General features: G+C 46.8%; 1 protein-coding gene across 4 annotated transcripts in view; it reads left to right on the top strand.

Moving 5' to 3' along the window:
* PHKA2 (phosphorylase kinase regulatory subunit alpha 2) overlaps positions 1-24025 on the top strand; it is an 840998-nt gene that overhangs the window by 660573 nt on the left and 156400 nt on the right. For all 4 annotated transcript variants that reach the window (XM_069636956.1, XM_069636954.1, XM_069636955.1 and 1 more), the window contains exon 21: positions 9788-9876. In XM_069636956.1, coding sequence (XP_069493057.1) covers positions 9788-9876 — 89 coding nt within the window. The remainder of the gene's footprint in view (positions 1-9787; positions 9877-24025) is intronic.

Raw genomic sequence — 24025 nt, 5'->3', positions numbered from 1 at the left:
GACCCCTGTCTTGGGCTGTCCTATTGGGGAAACAATAGATCATCCGATGTGTAGTCACCAGAATAGTATATATTTGGCTGTGTTTCAAAAATATTTCCGCCCCTGCCTCTATTACCCTCACTTTGATTTTGGAAGTAAGGAGTCTGGCTCTGATCTTGGTTCTGATTCTGATTGTCATTTCCTTGATTATTCTGGTTCTGCTGCATATTATCATTTCTATTCTGTCCATTAGTTCCCGGGTGACCTCTGTGCTGTCTTCTCTGACCATACCCATTTCTATTTTGCAAGTGTGGACATTGCGCTCGCCAATGACCCTCTCCCTTACAATATGCACACTGATTTAATCCCAGTGGACCTCCATGCATGTTGGAATTACTTCCTCTCCCTTGTGCATTTCCTCTTCCTCTATTGTGACCCGCTTCCTGCTGGAGTAACACCCTTGTTTTCAAATTTACCCTATCTTTCACCTCTTTCTCTTTCTGTGTATTCACTCTATTCTCATAATACTGGGCCATGTGTAATACCTCACTCAACGATTTTGCTTGCCATGCACTTTCAGATGTCATTATTAGGTTTTGAATTGGAGGTATTAATCCCCTCACATATTTATCAACAAACAGTCTTTTCCCCGCCTCAGTCCTTACATCTTGCCCACTGAAATCTGTGAACACATCCTCAAATGTACTGAAATAGTCTGTTGCTAACTCATCTTTGCCTTGAACACATGCAGTTAATTTGTCCCATACACTTCTTTTTTCTGGAACTATCTCCTTTAATTTTTGTATTATTCGAGCTGGTAATGCTGCCATATTTGGTGATGGTTTCTCGCCTGCTTTCCTGTCCGCATCTTCTTTCGCTACATGCTCCCATGTGTCACCGAAGCTATCCTGATCATCTTCTTTTCTTATCTGCTTCCATATATCTGCTGGTAAAATTACCGGGAATATTAGGTCAATATCGTTCATTGTAAAAATGGACGATTTCAAATAGGACTCTATTTCTTTATAGAATCCCGCCGGATTCTTCCTCAAATCAGGAATTGTCTGTTTTATGTTATTCACCTCTTGTCTGGAGAAAGGAACATGTTCGTACTGTGCTGTATAATGTGCTTCCGCTACCTGCGCAGGTTGATCACCTGTTGCAGGAATTTCTACTTTCGGCACAAAAGTAGGTGGAACTTCCCTCATGGGAAATATTGCACTCACTTTCCCTCCCCCCTCCCTCATATGCAACACTATTGCTAAATCAAGGGATAAGGCTGTTTCTCCTGTATCGCGTTCCATAGCTCTCTTATACACTGCCATTAATTTGGGGGGGCTAAGTTGCTTATTTTCTATATCTTTATCCTGCAAACATTCAACCATTACCTGCAGTGTTTTCCTCTTCATTGGTAATGTATATTGATCAAATATTTCATGCACTTCCATCGTGGGAATACTTGCATCTGTAATCCATTTAAGCGCCTCTCGTGTACATATTTTCATTTTCTCACTAGCCTGTATTGACGGCGGAAGAAATCGCTGCTGCACATATGGTATTGCCTCTTGCCTTTCCCTTTTTATGACTTTGTTCCTATATCCTGGCGTAGAAAATATTTCAGCATATGCTTCATCGAGTTCATTTTTACACTCAAAACGCCTGTCCACATGTTCCTTTATTTCTACATCTCTTTCTCTCAACCATGCAAATGCATTCAAATCCCGCAACTTCTGCGGCGGTACCATTCCAATCAACTGCTTCCATCTCTCCATTAAATATTCTCCCATGCATTCCAACAATACCTGTTTTTCACTAGTCTTCCTGAAATCATACATCAAATCCAGCGTTGATGTCTCATCATTTCCATCTATATACATTTCTGCCTGTTCTTTTAACTCCTTTCTTCTCTCCTTGCTGACCGCACTATGGGTTATTCTAGTACACTCACTTTGTGCCGTCCTCTCTCTTCCCATACCGTCTTCTCTTGTTACGGTGAATTCAAGTTCAATAGGCGAAGGGGGAAGGAGGGTGTCTTGGAGGTGAGGGGCTGGTGCAGATGGAACAACTGGAAGGGGGAGTGGTTGCTGCGGCTGTACGTTTTGCAGCTGTAATGGAGGCTGGACAACAGGTCTAGGTTGGGCAATGGCCGTTAATGCAATTTTATCAGCCTTACTCTTGGGGCGATCTTGTCTCTTCCTGGTTAATATTTTATTTATTAGTTCATGTGATGAATGCAATTCTTGTTGAGGAAATATTTTATCTACTCCGATCTGAACACATCTATCTGTCTTTCTTATATTCTCATTCCACTCCCTTTCGTCCTATGCTTTCACTCTCTCTATTCTTGACTTGTGCCTGCGCGCATTTTTCTCTCTGCTTCTCAAGCGGAGCATAGCTTCCTTCCTCCAGTCTCTAATGACGTCAAATGTCGCAGTGCGCGATTTCTTTTTCAACGGTGTACAGTCAAACTGTCAAAAAAAAGGTCGAAAGACAAAAATGTCCAAAAAAAAGGTCGAATTCCCTTTTTTAAAATTAGGTATTTATTTTGGAGTCCGGGAATAAAAAAAAATGGGTAAAACAAAAATAAAAAAATAAATAAAGGGCGATTGGGGGGGGAACTGTCATGATCTCTGCTTCCAAAAGGTCAGGGTTTTCCCAACTCCCTTGGAAGCAGATCCATAACCCAGGTTCCGAGTGCCAACCAGTCCCAATTGGGACCTTTTGGACCCAGTCCTGGCGCCAGTGGCACCAGGCTCATAAATATGCCCAGTCCCAGCGCTGGAAGCGCCGGGCTCATAATGCTTGGGTGGACTTACCTGCAGCAGACCATGCTGCTTACTTGCCTGCCAGTTGAGCCTCTGATCCTCTTCTGTTTGGAACTACTTTTCCTGTTGGGTGGGGCAGGAGCCACTCCCTAGATTCAGAACACTGGAACTCTTCTGGAAAGCAGGAACTCTTTTCTTACCTAGGCATGGCTGTGGAAGGAGACACCTAAGCACTACAGGAGGCTATTTAAACCACACCCGATGGATGAATCTTGCTTTGTGTTATTCTGCATCCTCTGCAGCAGAACGCTCATCGTGTCTTCTGCATCTGATCCTGGGCCTAAGGAAAAAGGCTTACCATCCTGAATCCAGTCTTCAGCAACACCTATAAAGACAAGAAAGAACAGGTTAGCATTACGGTCTTCAGTGACAGCTCTTCACTTACCTGGTCCATCGGCTGTCACCAACGTCTCGCGCTGCATTCCGGCATCTGAAAGACAAAGGCTTACCTACTCTTCGTGCGCTCCGGAGGTCTTCACACTGCATTCCGGCATCTGAAAGACAAAAGCTTACCAACTCTTCGCACGCTCCGGAGGCCTTCGGCGCTGCATCCCGCATCTGAAGACAAAACAAGGTGCGTTTAAAGACATTGGGGAACTTTAATACTCACGTGCCATTACTCCTTTCCACATCTAACCCAGTGGGTATTCCGGCACCCTGCAGCCGCTCCGAACTTGTACCTGCAAAATAAAAAGACAGTTAGAGCGCATCGTGAAGCAGGCAACAAGCGCTTACTTACGTGCTTCCAGGCGCTTCTATTCATCACACGGGCTCCATCTTCAACTCACTTCAGCCCGTCATCCGCCATCGCCGGAACCCTGCAAAACAAGAAACATCATTACTAAAGACTTTAAAGACATTAGAATTACTCGAAACTTACCGTTCGTGCAGTAAACGACGGACAGCAGTCCTCTGAAGTCAAGAGGCCTGCTCCCCTTATCCAGTGAAGAAACTGGTTACAGCACCCTGCCCCGAGGCAGATGGAGAGCACGGCGTTCACTTACCTAAGACATCTTACCCTTCAAGTCAGACATACAGTGCACAGAGGTCCAGTTCAAAGAGCCAGCCGTGTGTTACACATAACCTTTGCAGATACGGTATACGCCCAGTCAAGACCGGCGCCTCTACGGGAATCAGGTGAGCATTACAGGAACCCCCCATTGCGAATAAAAAACGAATTAAAAAAAATGCGACTTTTTTTTCGACATTTTTTATCGACATTTTGACTTTCGACCTTTTTGTTTTCGATTTTTTTCACTATGAACCTTTTTCAACAGTACTGATTCCAGATAATCTATCCTCGCAATCTCATAACTCCCATGTTTTGGCCATTGTAAATCTTCTTCGTGTCTGGTTTGCCTATGCAAAATTTCACAAAACATTATTTCCCCTATATCAGACTTCACATACATCTCATATGCTGGCGACCCTACGGGTGGCGCTGCCTGGCCAGTTTCTAAAGATTGTCTGCCGCAGTGGAAAAATCCCACTAAACAGGAAGACAATATCCCAGGCATGTTTTAACCTTACCCTGGGTGTTTGATCTTTCAAGAACAACACTCAAACAATATCAGGGTTTTTCAGAATCGGGGCATGACTCACCTGATCAACCAAGTTGTCTTTTAAGACGCAATTCGTCCGTATACTGACGCAACCAAGAATCGTCGTGTCTGCGTATCTTGGCTCACTCTGCCTCGTTTCAGGACCCTCGTGTCCTTGCTCTCTGGTCGGACACGTCGATCAGGGATAAGTTGTGTACAGATCTGCAAAGGAGTCTCTCATCACTTTTACAGGGGCGTCCCGAACACCTCTCGATCCCGGCTTGACCGTCTCGTCCTTGGTTCGTTTTTTTTTCTCTCTCGCCTTCCTTAAATTACAACGTATACGATGGAGCAAGTGGGGGAGGGGCCCTGTTCGGGCACCATTTTGATGAGGCCCCTAGGGGATCCCCTCGTATGGAAACAAGGCGCAATCACCACACGCAAACTGATACGCCAGACACGAGGTTCAATTCCCAAAATCTAGGGATTATTGCAAAGCAAATAGTCTCAGTCGGCTGACTGGGTCTCACGTCCCGCAACGTGTGTCACCCAGACCTCGTGGGACGCAAGAGAGTGAGCATTCTACATCAGTTACATATATACAAAATGATCATTTTATTATCAGTAGTGGCACATTCAAAACCGTACCATAATGTATCTTTCTTTGCAATGGTTTCGATGATTGAAAATTATGACGAATATGACACCCTTCAGACATTTATTCAGCAACATTTTGCAATTTGCGAAGTCGCAGACACCATTCTTTGTTTTAGGGAACATAATGCTCTTTTTCTTACAAGCAAGCTGTGTGCAGGGGAGAGACACATTCCAGGCCTCACTATCTTCTAGTTTCTATTTGTGTGCTAGAGGTCAGCTCGATCTACAGGTGTTCAGTGAAGGGGGCATCACAGCATATGGCATTCCGAGACAAGTGAAGTCAGACAATGGGCCCCCATTTACAAGCCAAGACTACAAGAGGTTTGTCAAATATATGGGGTTCATCCACAGAAAGATAACCCAGCTATGGCCCCAGGCCAACGGGACCATGGAATGCTTAATGGCCAACTTGAAGAAAGCCCTACAGATATCGCATTTGACGGGACAGCCATAGGAGCAGGTATTACATCAACTGCTGTGAGACTACAGGAGCATGCCCCACAGCTCTACCGGGAAATGCCCTGCAGAGATAATGTTTGGGAGCAACATTTGCACTTTTTTGCCCCAACACAATATTCCGAGAAATATGGGGAAGATGATGTCATGAGAGCACAGGATCCAACTGCCAAGCAGAAAATGAAACAATATGCTGACACTCGAAGGAAGGCTCAGAACTCCTCACTGACGCTTGGAGATGTCAATCCGGTCAAGCGGCACACCGGTTTGACATCCGTGCAGAGCTTGCTAACGCAGGTTCGAATCCCGGCAGGGCCAAACTCAGCCTTTCATCCTTCCAAGGTCGATAAAGGAGCACCACACACCATGGTTAATAATAAGCAGCGCTCAGATACCTGAGGGTTTGTAGCGCTATATAAATGCAAAATTATTATTATTATTATTAGATGTGGTTGTTGTGAAACAGCTGTGAGAAACCTGAAGGTGTCTTACCCGCTAGTCCCCGGAGATCTGTCATCCAGGTGGCCATGACACGGCTATCACTATTGGATCCAGTGCCTGGGGGTGGACCAGTGGGGGAGGATGACCTCGATGAGGGGTCTTCGGGAAGTGGAAGTGGGACACCGAAGGTTGAGACACGGTATCCCCTTCCCTGTAACACCTTTTCCTCATCCTACCCTGCAGGACATTTAGAAGATCTACCCCCCCACCACCTTTTCCGTCACAAACACTTTCTTACACTGTGACAGACAACGGACTAACACCAGAGCCATTTACCTGACAAGTCCCAACACAGGAGTGAGGCATAGTCAGGCAATTGAAAATAACCACACACACACCTGATGGTCCTTTACCTTCCCCAGAGGGATAAAAGGCGGAGCACGAGAGCACACTACGTGCAAGGCCAACCGCACGAGGAAGCAGGTATTCCAGGATATCAGTTCAAACAGAGAAGAAAGGCGGCAAGACCTGAAAGGACGACAAGGAGAGAAGTGCCCTTACCCTTTTCAACCCAGACCTGTGAATCCTCCGGAAAAGGAAACATAAGACCGGGATTTACAAGTGGCTTGCGGAGTAACAGATGTCAATGGTGCACAGGGGCCTCCCGCATTGATAACCCAGGCAGGGAGGCACGCAGGCTACCGTGTTACCGTCCTTGACTCCGGAAGCAAGGCCAGCCAACGGGTTCAACACAGCCGGTGAGTCCGAGAAAGCTGATAGCAGACTGAACTGTGCTGAGCCCAAGTGTGCAATCGGCAACATATATGAACGCAAGGAACTTGTAAACAAAGAACCTGTGTGTTTGAACTTTTGGGAAAGCCCAGAGAAGGGCAAGCTGCAGAGTGGTCAGGCACCGCAGGAGTGCCCATTCAAAGGTCTCTGGCTGGCCCCTTTTTTTGTTGAAACTACAAGTACCAGAAGGTCCTACGAGAGGGCGATGTGAGGCATCAGATGGTCCTAAAAGGGTCATGTCAAATCCCTTGTAAAATCGAAAGTCTCTGACCGCATGCCAAAAAAAGCTAGAAGAAGGGGAACCACGCTTTCTGATGAGAGGAAGCAAATCATGAACTGTGTTAGAAACTCTTGAACTGTGTTAATGATGACTATGTGAACCCGACGGAAGGATGCCAAGGGAAAGGCTAAGAGAAGTAAACCGTGCATTGTGTTAAAACTAAATTTAACTGTGAAGCTGACAAATGTGAACCCGGCCGAGGGATGCCTGCGAATCGGGGTAAAACATAAAGCACCCGAGAACATTGTGTTGACAAGAGGGTTGTCCACAGTGAATGATTGTTGAACTTGTGATTGAAAGGCCGTAGTGAACCTGCCAGAGAGAGGCCAACACTGAGAGAAGGATCGAAGCCCGACACAGGGGGATCCTAAGGCGAAAGGTAATCGCCCACCATGGCAGGTTTATTCAAGGAATTTTTTGTTTGTTATTTTGGCACTTCAGGTCCTCTGAGGAAAGAGACTTTGTGTGAAAGAGACTTCTCCGCAGAAGGCCCTGATATTTTGGAACAAACTGTAAATGCACGCAGGAGAAGCCCAGGAGTGTGCGGTGCTAAGAAGTCCCTCTTTGTCCTGTGCTTAAAACGTGGGGAAGGGAGACTCCAACCATACCATCCTGACTTATCATTTTGTGAACACTTCTTTCTTTTCTGGTGAACATTATCCCACACTCTTTTGTAACCTAGTGGTAAGGATTGGCAATAGTTTTATTTATTATAGGACCTTTTTATTTGACAGGACGCCACTAGAACTGCCTTATTATTATTTGATGGTTGTAGCTTGCTCCCATCTTAGCTTTAGGTTTAGATTAGGCGTTCTTCTCACCCATTCATCCAGTTTATTAAACACCCTTGAACTGTGATCACTTGTGTCTGTCTTTACTGTTGCCACTATGAGTTCCTTACACAGCCCAGAACCAACAAGCACACTGCCATGTTTTGTGAGGACCCATTGGTCATTATAGGAAAGAAGGGTTCCATGGTCACCGCGGAAGTAGACCAGCGCCAGGTGACACGAACTCGTCACACTTCAAGAAGGTGTCATTAACTGACCAGCCATGGGGGAGCCAAAATCGGGAACGTGAGCCAGCATACTCCTCAGAACAGTCCTATCATGGTGATGGTAAGGATTCTGATGGGGCCGAGTAAGGAAACCCAGAATCAGCGCCTGGAGCTGGACGCTCAGAGGTGAGATGTGATCGACCTCAGAGAGCAAGAATAATGCCCTGTAGACTGATTGAAGAAATGGGGTAATCAGAGACAGTTGGTATTTAAATTGGGGGTGGAGGGTTGTAGAATCGGTTGTAATATCGGGGAGGCTGGGTAATGTAGTCACGGATGGGGCGGGACTTGGGGAGCGGGGTGGGATGTTATGTAGCGGAAACACAGAGAAAGTCATTTGGTGTATGGTGAAATAAAAGGAAGGTTGCAAGTAGCATACCAGCGTCCGCGTCTTCATTACTGAGACGCTGTGAGGTTGTACAAGTCCCAGGCTGCCCCAGAGGGCAATACAACCAATGACATTATTGATCAACAAACTAAACACATCAGTGGCATTAGAAGGCCTTAAGGCCAATGGGATGCCAGATTTAAATTTCGAAAGATGTTGAAAATGAAATTTAAACTGAAAGTTTGAAAAAATACACACCAGAATATTAGTGTAAGATAATTATGTACAAGAAAGACCTTTCAGTCTTAATCAGGAGCTAAAATATGGGCAGGCGTAAAACACCCCCAATTAATGGATGGGATATAGCGTCATTCTGGTATCTGGTGGCGGGCCATAAGACCATGTATTACATTCTCCACTATAACTGTACCTTCCTGATGCAAAGCATAGTGGGCATTAGAAAAAAGACATTTCGTAACTTAGTTCCCAGGGCTGCCTGAATGTTCTTTCCTTCTCTAGATGACCCTCAGTGGAGTCTGGGTGGCTAATGTGGGACTCTGATATGACACCTGATCAGTGTTTTTAGTGCACTGGCTACATCCTTTAGCGTCTCAGCAAGGCATGAACAGCCATCATGATATTCATGTCAACAGTACCGGCATGGTGCATCTTCATAGAAGGAAGGTTCTTTGTCTTTTTGCTTTTCTTTCTTCCCTCTTTTTTTATAAGGGGTCCAGGAGGAGGCATCACTACACTCCTCCCAGGCAATACACTGCTGAAGAATAGTGTAAACTCTGTAGAAGAAGCAGGATCCATGCAGAGGCACCCACTGCACATTCAGGTCTGCTGTGTTGTGAGCCATGTGACCTCCTTCTGAATCTAATGGATGAAGCATGGTGAAGGTGTTAGACAATCCATGGTATGCTGCGGTGTGGTTTTGGTATCGAAAGAGCCCAAAATTAGTCCATATTCCAGAGCAGACTTGTAAATGACTGACCAATAGAGATCTTTGGAGAATGAAAACTGCCAGGAACTGTATTTGGGTATAAGATTCTACATAAAGCTCACAGAATAGTCTTGGACTAGGAAGTCATGAATACAAAGCCAATGATGACTCGTGGTTACTTCGCTAATAAAAACAAATCTCTTGATCTCTTGCTTACTTTTCTCAACCTTTACAAAGGCAGCGTCCCCACTCTTGACAGTGTCACCCTTTCCCCCCTTTCTTGCCTTTAATTTGTTTTTCTATTTACATTATCATCACTACCGATAACTGTTCAGAGCATTATGTCTCTATTATTGTATTCCGTATGTTTTTGCACTAAATGTTAGTCCAATACACCAAAGGCGATTTGTAGAGATCTGCTAACATGAGAGGGAAGGTTATGAGATGGAAGTATTTTAAGGGTGCTTTATTTACTTGTCTTTCAGCTGCATCTGTGTCGTTGCCCACAAAAGTTCTGCGCACACATCGTAAAACCTTAAACCTTATTGAAGTTGGACCATCTAACAAGAAAGAGGTAACAACAGATTTCTATTGACTTCAACACTCTAAACATGTACATGTTGGCAGCAATGAATAACAGGGTGTAGCTATTTGCTGTGGCTCTGGACATAGTAAGGGCCATTTTCCAAAGCGTAAAAGCAGTGTACACTTTTCTTTTATGGTCCACTTAATTTTAAATCCGTCCTGAGGCATAAGGGGGCAGCAAAACAGAGATAACATCTCTGCTTTGCTTTGCATCTCAGGAGTGCATTTGGATTTGTGCCTGCATGTGATTTTCATACAAGCATATAACCAAAGATACAATGGAGTACGCTTGATTTTACACCTATTCTACAGCAGGCGGATTACAATGGAGCCCATTACAACCCATTTCATTTATGGCACCTATGATCCAAAACCTAAAAAGGGAGGATTATCTGTTACAATAATATGCAAAAAATCTGAAAATTTAAATGAGAATGGTATTACATGAAAGTACATTTCTAATGGATGGTGTCCTCCCGAGGATTCCTCATCTCCAAATATTACTTACTGGTGCAACAGGCATCAGAAACCTTTGTACCCCAGCAGGGGTGTTGACCTCGTCCGCTGGTCCACTTCTCGATTCCGGAAGTGGTGACGCTTCTGAGACAAAACAGAGAAACAACACCCTGTGACCTCAGTTCCTTTTTTCTGTGGGCTTAGCACGCTGCTTTGGAACTTTGTCTCTCTCTCTCTCAGAGAAATGTTTTACTGCGACATAATGTCTACACAAAGGTTTTGGGTTCAAGCTCTGCAGGCACTGCCATTTGAAGATTTCAGTCACTGATAGTCATACTATTTGTGTGTGGTGTCTGGGGACGGGCACACTGTCTCGGATGGCTGAACCAGTCAGTCAATGAAGGCAAAGCTCTCATAGAATTAACCTTTAATCTTTTTGTATGCAGCCAACCACAATTACAGGATCACCCCTTCAGAAGCTAATTGTCAGAGGAGGAGAGTGTGTCAGAGGCCCCAACACCTGAAAAGACCCTTCCAGTGTGAAAAGGGAGGGTGCCATAAGGCCCACAAGAAACATTACAAACACTCTCCCCCCAGAAGTGGATTGGTACACTGGTCCTCTTCACACGGGAAGAAAAGGTAACATCAATCCCAGAGGGACGATAGTAATGTCAAGTCTTTAGACTCTCTTAAACAGGTAACTTGCCCAGCTGCAGCTTCGACCTCTGTGGAGTGGGAAGAATTTAGAACCCACATGTTTCAAATGTTCTCAAAAGCGTTGACATTGGCGGCCCAATCTTGGACTCTGACTGAAACAGTAGCTCCTACTGCACCTGGTCATGCCAGCAGGACACCTGAGATTAGCAGCTCTGTACACCTCAGGGCTCAGACTATGCCACTATGAAAACCATATACGACGAGGGGGTGATCCAATAAATAACCTTTGGTTTCAAACTGTTAGTACAAACGATGGATCAGATCGACCTACCCACCAGAACTCAAACAATCCCATTCTTGGGAACCAGATCCGATCAGGTTAGCATCAGATCTCAGAGATGCGAGTGGTCTTGACACTTTTCCCGACTTCAAGATCGCAGAAGCTTCTCATACGAATACCCTAACATGGACTTTTGAGTAACAATGCAGAAAGGCATTGATTCCTTGGGACTCAATGCCCCATCCAAGCACATATAACATTACACATTCCCTGACATTTTAGACAGGGGGTCAGAAAGGGAAGTCAGTCTTCCCTTCAACTCAGTAGTCGCCGATCCCATTATGTCCTGTGAAAAACACAGTGCTCAGCGCTAGTGGTTTACAAAGATTTGGCAAGAAAATACAAGCCGGCATCGACGGACCCATCATATTTATCAACAGACCTGAGCCCAGAAAGCCTGGTCATAGAGGCTGCCACAGCTGGGATCAAGGGATCAGTTTTCTCTTCCCTTCCTCTTCACAAGAAAAGTAAAAACTGGATGTTTTGGATAAGAACATTATTGGAGCTGGTAGCATGGCTATTAAGGCCGTTAACAGTTCATGCTCTTTCGCTAAGCATCTGCATTGCCTATGGAAAGTCATGTCAGAGGCAGCAAAATACCTCCCAGAAGAAGAGAAACAGATTCAAAGAGTTGGTAGAAGACAGCGTGTCATGCCACAGAGACCAGTTTGGACATGTCCGATTATCTGGCCTATTCCACGGGGACAGCCACAGCAGTTAGGAGACATGCACGGATTAGAACTTTGGGATTGCCAGCGGATGTACAGACAAACCTATTGAACAAACCTTTTGATGGAACCCATTTGTTTGGTTTCAAAATAGACAAATCTTTGGAAAAATGTAAGGAATTGAAAGCTATGCCTGTCATTAGGTTTGGCAGTGCAGCAGCCAATAAACCTCCCATTTGGGTCCTCTACATTGACCTTCTCCAGAAGTCTCAGTTTCAGGCCATTGTAACAGTCTGAGGAGCAGCGCTAATTTTTCGGGAGGTAGAGAGTTGCAAAGACGATTCACTAGACTGGGGAGACGAAGGAATGTTTAAAAGTCTAAGCCTCAGAGTGCTTCGGCTTCGGCACCTGCACCCTCTCAGAAGCCTCCTTCACTTGACAAGACCAGCATGTTCAGCTACTGGGAGGTCTGGCAGGGCATTACTTCAGACGCTTGGGTGCTACAGGTGGTGGCATCCGGATATTGCCTACCTTTCATCGGAAGGCCCCCAGACCACCCGATCATCTTTGAGAAGGTTCAGACCACGCTACAAAAAGCAGCGATAGAACTAGTTCCCCAGAGGGAGAGGATGGTAACCTCCTTACTTTTTGGTCCTATTAAATGATGTAGGGATTGCATCACATCATGGACTTGGATTCCTCAGCCATTGTTTTTTTTTAGGAAAGACTGATTCAAGTTAGGGATTCTAGACCAGATCCTTCAAGCCCTAGAGATCCAGCACTGGCTAGTGTGGCTAGACCTTGTTCTCCTTGACCTTTCAGCAGCATTCAATACTGTAGACCACTAGACACTCACCAACATTCTATATCACTTCATGGAGATCAGCAAGATCGTCCTCAGCTGGTTGAAATCCTTCCTTGCTTACCACCACCAGTTTGTACAAATAGATTCACCCAGATCACCAACTCTACCCATCACCTGTGTAGTTCAACAAGGATACATCCTCTGGCCCGTGACCCTCAATCTTTGCATGACACTGCTAAGAATCCTGCTAGCTCCACACAACATCCACATGTACTAATATACTGATGACATGCACCTCTAGCTCAAGATATCCTCCATCAAAGGCTAAAGGCCTGTCTCACATTGATCCAGTCCTGTGATTGTAAAAGCGTTCAGTTGATTCCTGAAGCTAGGTCTGGGCTCAATAGCTACCCTAATAATAATAATAATAATAATAATAATAATAATAATAATAATAATAATAATAATAATAATCTTTCAGGACACCTACTTCCATGTCCCTATCCATCGGAAGCACAGGAAGTTACTGAGTTTTAGAATCAAAGAGACACTTTACCAATTCTTGCGTCCTTGTGTTCTGGCTCAACTCCACCCAGAGCGTTTTCAGCAAACTGATGGCAGCCAAGCTCCTGAGAGGAAAGATATTTCCCCACCTGTATGATTAGTTGTTTAAAGCCAGATCCACTGGACAGGCTGTCCCCCACCCACAATGGACATGCCACCTTTCTACACATCTTGGGCATCCCCCTCAACTTCAAGAAGTCCCAAGTGACACCTTCTCAACCCTCCTTTTCATCTGAGACTTTCTGGATTCTCGCCTGGGGAAGGCTCCCACTCCCACAGAGGGGAGGGTGCAGAATATTCTTCAGATGGTCAAATTGTTTCAGAACTCTCAGATATGCCACCCTTGCCTTCCTACGCCTTCTGAGCCGGATGGCATCCTGTATTTTATCTGGTGCCTCAGGCTCGTCTCTGGATGAGAATGCTGCAGTGGTCGCTTAAGCCCCAATGGTCCCAGTACTGGCGGACCATACGGGACCAACTGCAAATTACTACCCGACTTGCACAGCACCTATATTTGTGGTCCCAACTGGGCAACCTGAAGTCAGGGGGGCCCTTCTGGCAACTGCCGCTGGAAGATACCTTGATCATAGACACTTCCCTGAAATGCTGGGGCACTTACCTGAGGGATCTCAGAGTGAGTAGGATTTGGTCCTTGACACATGCCATATTGCATATTGATATGCAGGAGCTACAGGTGAGCAGACTGGCTCTGAAAGCCTTTCTGTCTTCCATCAGGGGAAAACACTCCTGATTCCAATGGTCAACACAGTAGCCATGCATTACTTTAGTGTGGGCTTGCTGCCCCTTTGCAGATGGAAATGCAGCTCTGGATCTGGGCGTTGGGGAACCAGATCTCTGTGGGCAGCCCCTTTAGCCGGGAAGGGGAAAATGTTAACAGATGCTCGGAGCAGGCAGAGTGCGGACTCCCACAAGTGGGAGTTGTGCTAGGAGGTTCTTGCGGAAATATTCAACTTCTGGGGAGGTCCTCACATAGACCTGTCTACGACCTGTACCAACATGAAGTGTCAGCAGTTGTGCTCCAGAAAATGTCCCCCAAGGAGGACACTGGAGAATGTGTTCCTAGCGGAGTGTGCCCTCAACCTCCTTTCTAATGGATTGCTTCCACCCACGGATTCTTCATGTATGCTATCTCTATCGCAGTGGAAACTTTTCTGCCGCCAGAGGGTGCAGCGTGGCTCTTTTTTCGGCTCCGCCCAATGCCTCTAATCGCCCCGCGCCTAACATGACGCTGGGATCAATATATATAGTGGTGCCGCGCCCCATGACCTCAGCTCCTTTTTTCTGTGCACTCTGTTTGCTACTTGGGAACACGCGTGTCAGGCTTCTATTTTTTCTAAAATGATGCTATGCCTACTCCTTCGAAGGCCTCAGGCTTCAAGCTGTGTGTGAATTGCAGACGACAGATGTTGTCTATGCTACTTTGGCGAGGACCATGAAACCCAAGATTGCGGGTCATGGCAATCCATGCGTCAAAGGCCTTCCGGGAAAGGGCGGCAAAGATCTTCACATTCACCCATAAGGAGAAGGGTGAGGCTCTGCAGAATCGGTCGAGTACACACAGTGCTGAACGATGCCCTGAGGAACAAGTGTCTCCGCGCAACGAAAAGGAAAAGAAGAAGCAGCATCAGAAGAAGTCCCGCTCTCCAAGTGAGTCCTCACACCAATATTCATCTTCCTTTTCGAGAAAGAAGAGCCACCACTGTAGTGAGTCCCCTAAGTGTCTGGCGCATGTAGCTTTTCCAACCAATTCCTCCAACCAAGAGTAATGGAAGAACTTCCACCTGAAGATGTTGGACATCTTGTGGTGCAGGTGATGATGCCATCAGCTTCAGTTACGGCACTGCAGTGTCCCACTGCGTCTGTTGCGACTGGCATGGTACCACTCTTGCACGCTTAAGGGCTCTGACCTGGGCCAGACAGAGGCAGAGGTCTTTCAGCACTCACAGGCCCCTCCTTCGGGAGCAGCTGCCTCAGCGTCGGCACCGACCAGCCTTTTGGACACCACGGCTCCACAGGAATATGTCCCACTCACTAGGGACGCCTTCATGTAAAAAATGTACGACATCTATGACAAGAAGGGTGGCCATGTCCCTCTTGGGCTGGAACCTATGGGTTCTAGGGGGGTGAAGGAATTCCCAGTAAAACTTTACCGGGAAGGTGACAATGTTCTGGGCCTGGCAAAGGACCTGCAACAGCCATTGCCGTCAACACCCAGAGATGGACAATTTGCTAGCTCCCGCCCCAGGAAAGCCTAAAGACGGCTTCTAGTGCTTAATGGCTAAGGTCGCTATACTGTGGAGCTATCTGCTCCATCCAGCTCCAAGGATAAGTACGAACTTTGCATTATTCTGGATGATGCTCCCAAAAAAGAAACTTTCCTACCCTTCAATGTGGCAGCGGAGGCCACCGTATTGGAGATGTGGGAGAAACTTGCCTCTGTTCCGGCAGTGGACAGGGATCTGGCGAGGAAGCACTGTCCTGCTTCATTGCACCTGGCTTTTCTTTCCTCCCATGCTTCACTTAAAAGCTTGGTGGTTCAGGCCACAATGGCTAGCCTGAAGACTTCTACCTTCCCGTCCCTTCCACCGGATAGGGAGAGTAAGACGTTTGACGCATGGGACAAGAAGGTGTTTGCGTTGGGCAGTCTTGCACTGTGGGTCGTGAATGCCTCTTGTGCCATGGTGGAGTTCTCCTTCAGCATTTGGACGACAGTGGCCAATGTGTCTCAGCACATCCCAGAAGAAGAGATGAGGGATGTTTTCCTGTCCCTGGTCTCTGACAGCAATGAGGTGGCACACCAGATGCTGCAATCAGGACTGGACATGGCAGACTGTGTGAACAGGTCCATGGCCACACGACAGTGGTCAGGCGCCACTCGTGATTGAGGTCATCAGTTTGTGTGGCCGACGTCCAAAACAGTCTTTTGGACATGCCTTTCGTCAGCCAGAAAGCTGACAATGCCCTCCTGAAGATCAGGTTGTCGGAGGCGACTACTAAGTCGTTGGGGATAGCGGTGCAGCATTCTTCCGCACAGCTGTCAACTCAGGGCAGGGGTTTTCGGCCCTTTTCCACCTTTGCTCCGAGGGGCCATGGTCAGTCTGCCCCTGGAAGAGGGCAAAGCTGGCCTTTCCCAAGAGGCAGAGGAAAGTAGTGTAAGGAGCTCATGGTGACAAGAGTAAAGACAGACACAAGTGATCACAGTTCAATGGTGTTTATTGAACTATTGATCCAGGGTGGAAAAACACCAAAGCTAAACCTAAATCTAAGATGGGAGCAAGCGTCGACCATCAAATGAAAATAAGGCAGTCCTCGTGACGTATCAAAATAAAAAGGCCTATACTAACAAAACCTATTAACTTTCCACCTCTGGATCCCCCCGGCCGGGTTCGGACCCTCAATGACAAGCGGGACAGTGTACTTCTCCTGTCTTACACTGTCTCTTGGTTTCTCCCTCGGTCGGGCTCGGATTCCAAATGATAAGCGGGACAGTGTACTTCTCCTGTCTTCTCGTTATCGGGATTCGCTCCCCTTGTCTTCTCAATGTCTTTTCAAACAGTTGATAGTGGACACCCCTTGGCTGGGTTTCCCTTTTCAACACACTGTTTCTCTGGACTTTCGACTTTGCCCCCTTCTCGTTAGCACCCCTCTTTTGGGTTCCCCCTTGCCAATTTGATATTCACATTTACTTTCAATGTTCACAGGATTCACTTCCCTTTCTCACGTAGCGGGATTCACTTCCCTTGCTTTCTTTAAAGTTCTTAGGTCAAAGGCTTTCGACTGTACAGGGATTTTGCTTGACCTCCTGAATGACCACTTTGACCTAACTTGACGGCTCTCCTATGACCTTCTGGTATCTGTAGTTGCAATCAAGATTGGGTCGACCAGAGTCTCTCAAGTAAGCACCCACTTGGTGCTGGTTCCTCCTTCACAGCTGGTCTTCCCTTACACAATCTCACAGTTCTTTAAACTTCCTTCAAATTGCCACTTTGCGACTTTCATTCAACACAGCCTGGTTCTTATAGTTTGGTCCCTTCGACTCACCGGCTGTGATTAACCGCTTGGCTTTTCTCTTCGCTGGAGTCAAGGCAGGTACCATGCTCATGGGAGCTTCCCTCGCTCCTGCTTATCGGCATAGGCTTGTGCCAGGTACCGTTGACATCTGCTTCAAGACACTTGTGCTATTGTTCGCAGTCTTATGTCCTCTTCCACAAAGGTTCTGCGGGCCTGGGATGAAAAGGGCAAGGTTGCTTTTCTCCTCGGCACCCTCTCGAATCCCGCCACCTTTCTCCTTCTCGTGAACTGTTGTTCCTGGTGAGCTGTCTCGTCGGGCTGTCTGCTCTGCTCGTACTATGCTCTTTTGCTTCATCTTTTATCCCTGTGGGGAAAGGAAAGGACCGTCAGGTGTGTGTGATTCCGCTCAATGTCCTTACTTTGCCAGACCCTTTTATTGGGACCTCTCAGGTAAACGGCTCTGGCGTTAGTCCTTTCTCTGGTGTGTTGTGCAAAAGTATTTGTATCAGAAAGGGGTGGGGGAAATGGTTTTGAATGTCCTACGTGGTAGGATGGGGAAAGGGTGTTAAAAGAAGAAGGGAGATACCGCGTCTCTTCGTCGGTGTCCCACTCCCACTCCCTGAGGACCTCCCATCCAGGTGATCCTCCCACACTGGTCCACCCCCAGGAACTGGATCCAATAGCGATGGTTGTGTCCTGGCCACCTGGATGCAGATCCCCAGGGACTAGCCAGGGAGAACCTTCCGGGTTCTCACAGTGGTTCCCAGTGGGGGGCGTTGCAGCGGCCGCTGTCCCTGCCACACTCTGGGGCACTACACCTCATTGATGGGATTCGCCACTCGTCACCAGTGGGGGTAGACTTTCCTTGTTGAGCCCAGAATGAACAAAGACCATGTCCAATGGTTGAGCCTTATAGGTAATCCGAAAGGGATATTGCTTCCCATTCCTAGCACAACACAGCCCTCTGGCCAACCCTTTTTCTCTGGACCCCATACTCCTTGAGGAGGTCCCTCAGTTTTTTTTGAAAAGCAGAAGGATGGAAGCTTGCGCCCCATTCTGGATCTGCGGCTGCTGAACTTGTTCTTACCCAAGGACTAGTTAAAGATGGTTACTCTCGCCTAGATTCTGCAAGCCCTCGATCTGGCAGACTGGTTGGTTTCCCTGGACCTTCGGGAAGTCTACTTCCATGTGACGATTCATGGAAAGCACAATAAGTACTTAACGTTTGTTGTGAGTCAACACCATTACCAGTTCAAGGTCCTGCCGTTCGGCATTTCCTCGGCCCCCAGGGCTTTCACCAAGCTGCTGGCAATAGTAACGGCTCGCCTCAGAAGGGAGGGCATTCATGTCTTTCCATACCTGGACGAATGGCTCATCCATGCTCGCTCCCCAGATCTAGCGTTGGAGCATCTACTCTGTGAATGCACCTTATTGCACAGCCTGGGCTTTTCCCTGAACTTCAAAAAGTCTCAGGTTTTGCCAACCCCAGTCTCTCCGGTTCATCAGTGATGTCTTGGATACTCGCCTGGGCAGGGATTTCCTACCTGAGGACAGAGTGGCGACATATTTCCCATGGTCAATGTCCTCCAATCCCAGGAACACATCCCTGCTTCGGCTTTCCTGTGCCTTTTGGGCCTTATGGCCTCCTGCATCCTAGTGGCACTAAAGGCAAGGCTGCACATGGGATCGCTTTAGGGGCTTCTCCATTGCCAATGGTCTCAGTTTCAGGGCCACATGCCAGAACTTTCACAGGTGATTCAGGATCTCTTGTGGTGGGCCGTGCAAGACAACTTGCTGAGAGGTGTGTTGTTTCAGCAAACTTGACCCCAGGGACTGTAGTCACAGACGCATCTCTGACTGGTTGGGATGCTCACCTGTCAGACCTCTGTCAGGAAGTTCTGGAGATCTTCTCCTTTTGGGGAGTTCTTCAAGTGTACCTCTTCACTTCCAGTGTCAACAGGAAGTGCAAGTTGTTTTTCTCCAGGAACTTTCCTCATTGGGGAGCTCTGGGGCACACACTGACGATTGAGTGGACTTTGATCCTCCTTTATACTTTCCCGCCAATCCCTGTCATTACCCTGGTTCTCAGGAGGTTGTGCCTGTTAGGAACCATAATGATCCTGATCGCTCGAGACTTGCCCACCTGAGCCTTCTGAGGAGAGCCGACATGCTCTACCAGTCGCAGGGGGGGGGTCCTCCTCTGGAACATCAGCAGCCTGAACGCTCATGCTTGGCTACTGAGAGGCTGAGGTACAAGAAGTGGGACTTTGCGGACAACGCCCTTGATGTGCTCCTCCAGGTCCGCTATGAAATTAATGTATGCCTGCAGGAGGTGTAAATTGCCGGTTTGATGCTGGGAGAGGGAACTGGATTCTTTAACTTGTCATCTATCACCTATGTTGGATTTTCTGCTTTCGTGGGCACAAGTGGGCCTGCAGATGGGCACTGTAAAGGGTTACCTCACCGTTATTTCGGTGTTCAAGAGGTGCCCCGGACAGGACTTGTTTTTCACAATCCCCACTTTTATGCAGCTCTTGCAGGGTTTGTGTAAACAGTTTCTTCCCAGCCAGTTTGTGGTTTGAATTTAGTTTTAACATTTCTTATGGGTGCTCCGTTTAAACCCCTTCATGTCTGTTCTATTAGGCTACTCACCCTTAACGTGATTTTCCTCATGGCCATCACTTCCGTCAGACGGGTGGGTGAGCACCAGACGTTGTCTATTTTACCTACCTGTTTGTTTTTTCCAAAGAGAAGTGAGTTATGAGTGAGACCCTCCTTTCTGCAGAAGGTGGTCTCGGATCTCCATCTCTCTCAGAGGATCCATCTTCCTGTGTTTTTTCCTCCACCTCACCCTTGCAAGGCAGAGGAACATTTCCATCTGCTGGACCTGGTACAGGCCCTTACGTTCAACATTTCTCGTAATAGAGTGGCTAAGTAGGATGACTAGCTTTCTGTTGGATATGCTGGGACAGGTGCTGGTAGTGCTGTGACCAAACAAACCCTGTCCAGGTGGATCATGTTCTGCATATCAGAATGCTACGATCTGGCTGATAATGATGTGCCTGAGGGTTTCAGAGCTCATTGTACCGGAGGGGTGACTGCCACCTCTGCCCTCCAGAAGAGAGTCCGGTATCGTGTGATATTAACGAATTGCAAATAACAAAATACATTTTAAACGAACCCTGAATTCTGAAAACATATTGAATTTTTAATAAAGAAATATGTATGGGGGTCGGGTAAAGGCTTAAAACGGGTGGGCAGACGGTTGAGGTGGGGTTATAAACCAAGGGAAAATGTTTTAAAAGGATTAGGTATTTTATCAGTATTTAGGGATCGTTAAAAAGTTTTTCGTTATTTCGATTTTTATTAAGATCACAATGATCCGGGGGTCCCTGTCCTGGATATTTGCCAAGTGGCAATGTGGTTATCTTTGCACACATTTGCTGCTTGGATTCTCTTGTGGGCCAGTATGCAATTTTTGGTAGGGCAGCCCCCAGAGTTTTCGGGTTTAGGTGGTGTTTTTGCTTCCTTCCTCCTCCAGATTTCCGTACTGCTTTGGGAGTTTATCATAGATAAGGAATCTTTGAGAGGAAAGAATTCATTAGAAGAACACATTACTTACCTCTCTGTAATGTTCTTTCTGATGGATGTTCCGCTAACAGATACTTCATCGCCCTCCCTACATGTCCCTCTTTGTGGGGAGCTATTACACAATTGGGTCTATGGTCTCTAAGCTTCAGAGTGCTAGGGAAAAAGGTTACAACTGAGGTCACAGGGACGGTGCTGCTATATACACTGTCATTTCCGGCGTGGGGCATGTAGAGTGATCGGGTGGTGATGACGCAGAGCTGCGCTGTGCACCCTGGTGACAGAAATGTTTCCAGAGAACAGTTGCACTGGAATAGGGATATAATAGATGAGGAATCCTTGCAGAGAGGTACATAATTTGTGTTCTTATGTATTCCCACCTATTCCCCCTCATACCACATGTTCTCAGCAGTTTACGGAGGTTTCAAACAATGATGTTTCTGATCGCTCCATCGTGGGTGCAGAGGACCTGTTCTGCAGACCTTCTGGAAATGGCCATCTGTCCTCCTCAATGCAATCTGATAAGAGAGGATCTGCTGTCTCAATCGGGGGAGTGGAGCCTTTACCGCAAACTTCAGCACTCTGAATCTCCATGCTTCGTTCTTACAGTGGATGGAGAAGATCTGAGTGTCGTTAGCGAAGAGTTGATAGGAGAAGCCGTAAGAGGAGATCAGGGTGCCAAGAGCTGTAGAATAGAGAGTGAAGAAAATTGGACCCAGGACAGACCCTTGGGGAACACCAACAGTAAGGGGGGGATGAGTGGGGAGACATGGCTGTTGCAGGATAGCTGAAAGAATCTCGGGGAAAGGTATGAAGCAAACCAAGCGAGGGCCTTATTTCTGATGATAAAGAGAGATAATGTAGAAAGAACGTCAGAATGGTTGACCGTATCGAAGGCAGCACAGAGCTCAAGCAGAATAAGAATAAACATTTGCATGCCCAGTGCAAGAAATGAAGTTGCTGACATTGATATTCAGTAGAATGCAGAGGTCCGAAACCAGATTGAAGATGGTTCCGGAGGTTTTGGGTATCAAGGAACTCAGTGAGTTGATTGAATACTACTTGCTCTAGGATTTTGTAGTAGAAAAGGGACAGGTCGAAAGTTGGCAGGACAGTAAGGATCTAGACCAGGTTTCTTAAAGAGTGGGATGACAGTAGCTGTCTTATAGAATGAGGGAAAAGTGGCATTGTCAAGAGAGAAGTTGAAGAGGGAAGTAAGATGTGGAGCAAGAATGGGAACTATGTGCTTCGCAATGTGCAGTGACGAGGTTAGTGGGGGCACAGGAAGGGTTGGCTTTGAGAATTAGGGCAATCATCTCATCAGGGTTGGTGGGGACATATGAAGACAGAGTAGCGGGTGGGAGGGTAGGAGTGGTGGAGAACAGCGAGCAGGAGGAGTGTATACAAGGTTATTAGCGAGGGTATTGTGAACAGTAGACATTTTAGAAGCAAAGTAGAGAGCAAGATCATTGCAAAAAGAGTAGAGGAGATGGAAGTAGGTTTAGGGGTGAGAGAATTGAGTTGAGAGATGTTTGGAGGCACCTAGGTTGGGGAGTATTGAGACAAAACAATAGAGACATAGAAGTCACGTTTGGCAGAATCAAGAGTTGAGGAATAGTTTTGAAGAGCAGTGAGATACCGCTGGAGATCAGTGGAGTGTCTTGACCTTTGCCGAGTGCAAAGCTTTTTCTGCATTGTTATTTTCAGGGTTCAGATGAGAAGTGGAATGCAGGGCCAAGGAGGGAAGGATTCAGGAGTGAGTGTAGTAAGAGGGTAGTGAGAGGAAAAGCGAGCATGAAGAGCAGTGTTAAAGTTAGTGAAGGCTTCTTCAGTAGATGGAAAGGTGAGTTCAGCGTATGAGGAGAGACAGTGGTGTAGGTCCGAGAGGTAGTCTGGGAGTTTGGAGGAGGCAAACTTGCACTTACTAATAGTTGTAGTAGATGGAGAGAGTGAGGAAGAAGCAGGAGTGGAGATTGAAGCAAAGATGATAGAGTGATCAGAGGTAGAAGGCACATGAGAGATATTAGAGGTGGAGAGTTGAGAGGAAATGAGAATAAGGTCAAGGGAGTTTCCATTTGAATGGGTGGGCAGAGAGTGGACAGAAGAGAGGGATTGGTAAGTAGAAGAAAGTTAGTGGTTAGAGCAGCAGAGAGAGGGGGGAGGTTGAAGTCACCAATGACAATGAGTAGCTAATCGAGAGGGAGAGTCAATTTGTTGGCATAGGTGATTAAAGAATTGACCTACCTTACCATGTGGCCGGTAGAGAGAGAGTATAGGTCTGCAGTAGGAGACAGTGATTTTGGTATGAGGGAGAATTAGGGAGAATTAGCAGGAGATAGGGTAGTAGGAGAGATAGGAAATGTGGAGAATGAAAACAGTCCTACACCACCAACCCTGCTAGTGGGGCGGGAAAAATCCTGGTTTCAGTAAGGATAATGAACTAAAGAGAGGAAGAATGAGAAAGGAAGAAATTGGATGTCAAGGAGGTTTTACTGCAGACAAACTGTACATTCCAAAGAGCAATGGGAAGAGATTGAGAGATGTAGAAGCATAGCAATGTTAAGTCTGTGAAATAGAGAGATGCTGGAGGTAGATGTGAGAAGAGGATGTGTAATCGAATTTAGGGTTGGAGTATGTTTTGTGAATAGAAAGTGTAGTGGAGCAAGAAGAAAGGCGGCGTTGAGGAGAAGAGATGATAGGGTTGGGGAGAGAGTTGAGATGGTTCTGAGGAGAGGAGAGTGAAGAGAGAAGTAGCAGGCAAAGGAAGAGATAGCATGAGAAGTGCATGGCGAGGGTGCAGATGAGAAGAAGCAATTAAGGGTGCTTACAGACAAGTAGCAGGACCCACCGAAGGAAAGGCTCATAGATGAACAGGTAATAGGGCTGGTCAACAGCTGATCTTCACCCTTCACAGTTCCGCCCTTAACTGGAATGCCCCTGGCTAGATGCCCCTAGAGAATTCTGAAGGCATGACACACGCTCTTGTCAACTGATCGCCTAGTCCATCATTGGTCATCCTCTCTGATAT

Source organism: Ambystoma mexicanum, chromosome 7p (assembly GCF_040938575.1).
Source record: "Ambystoma mexicanum isolate Mex_15411 chromosome 7p, UKY_AmexF1_1, whole genome shotgun sequence".
NCBI lineage: Eukaryota > Metazoa > Chordata > Amphibia > Caudata > Ambystomatidae > Ambystoma > Ambystoma mexicanum.
The sequence above is the reverse complement of the archived record's forward strand: the minus strand, read 5'-3'. Positions and strand labels throughout refer to the sequence as shown.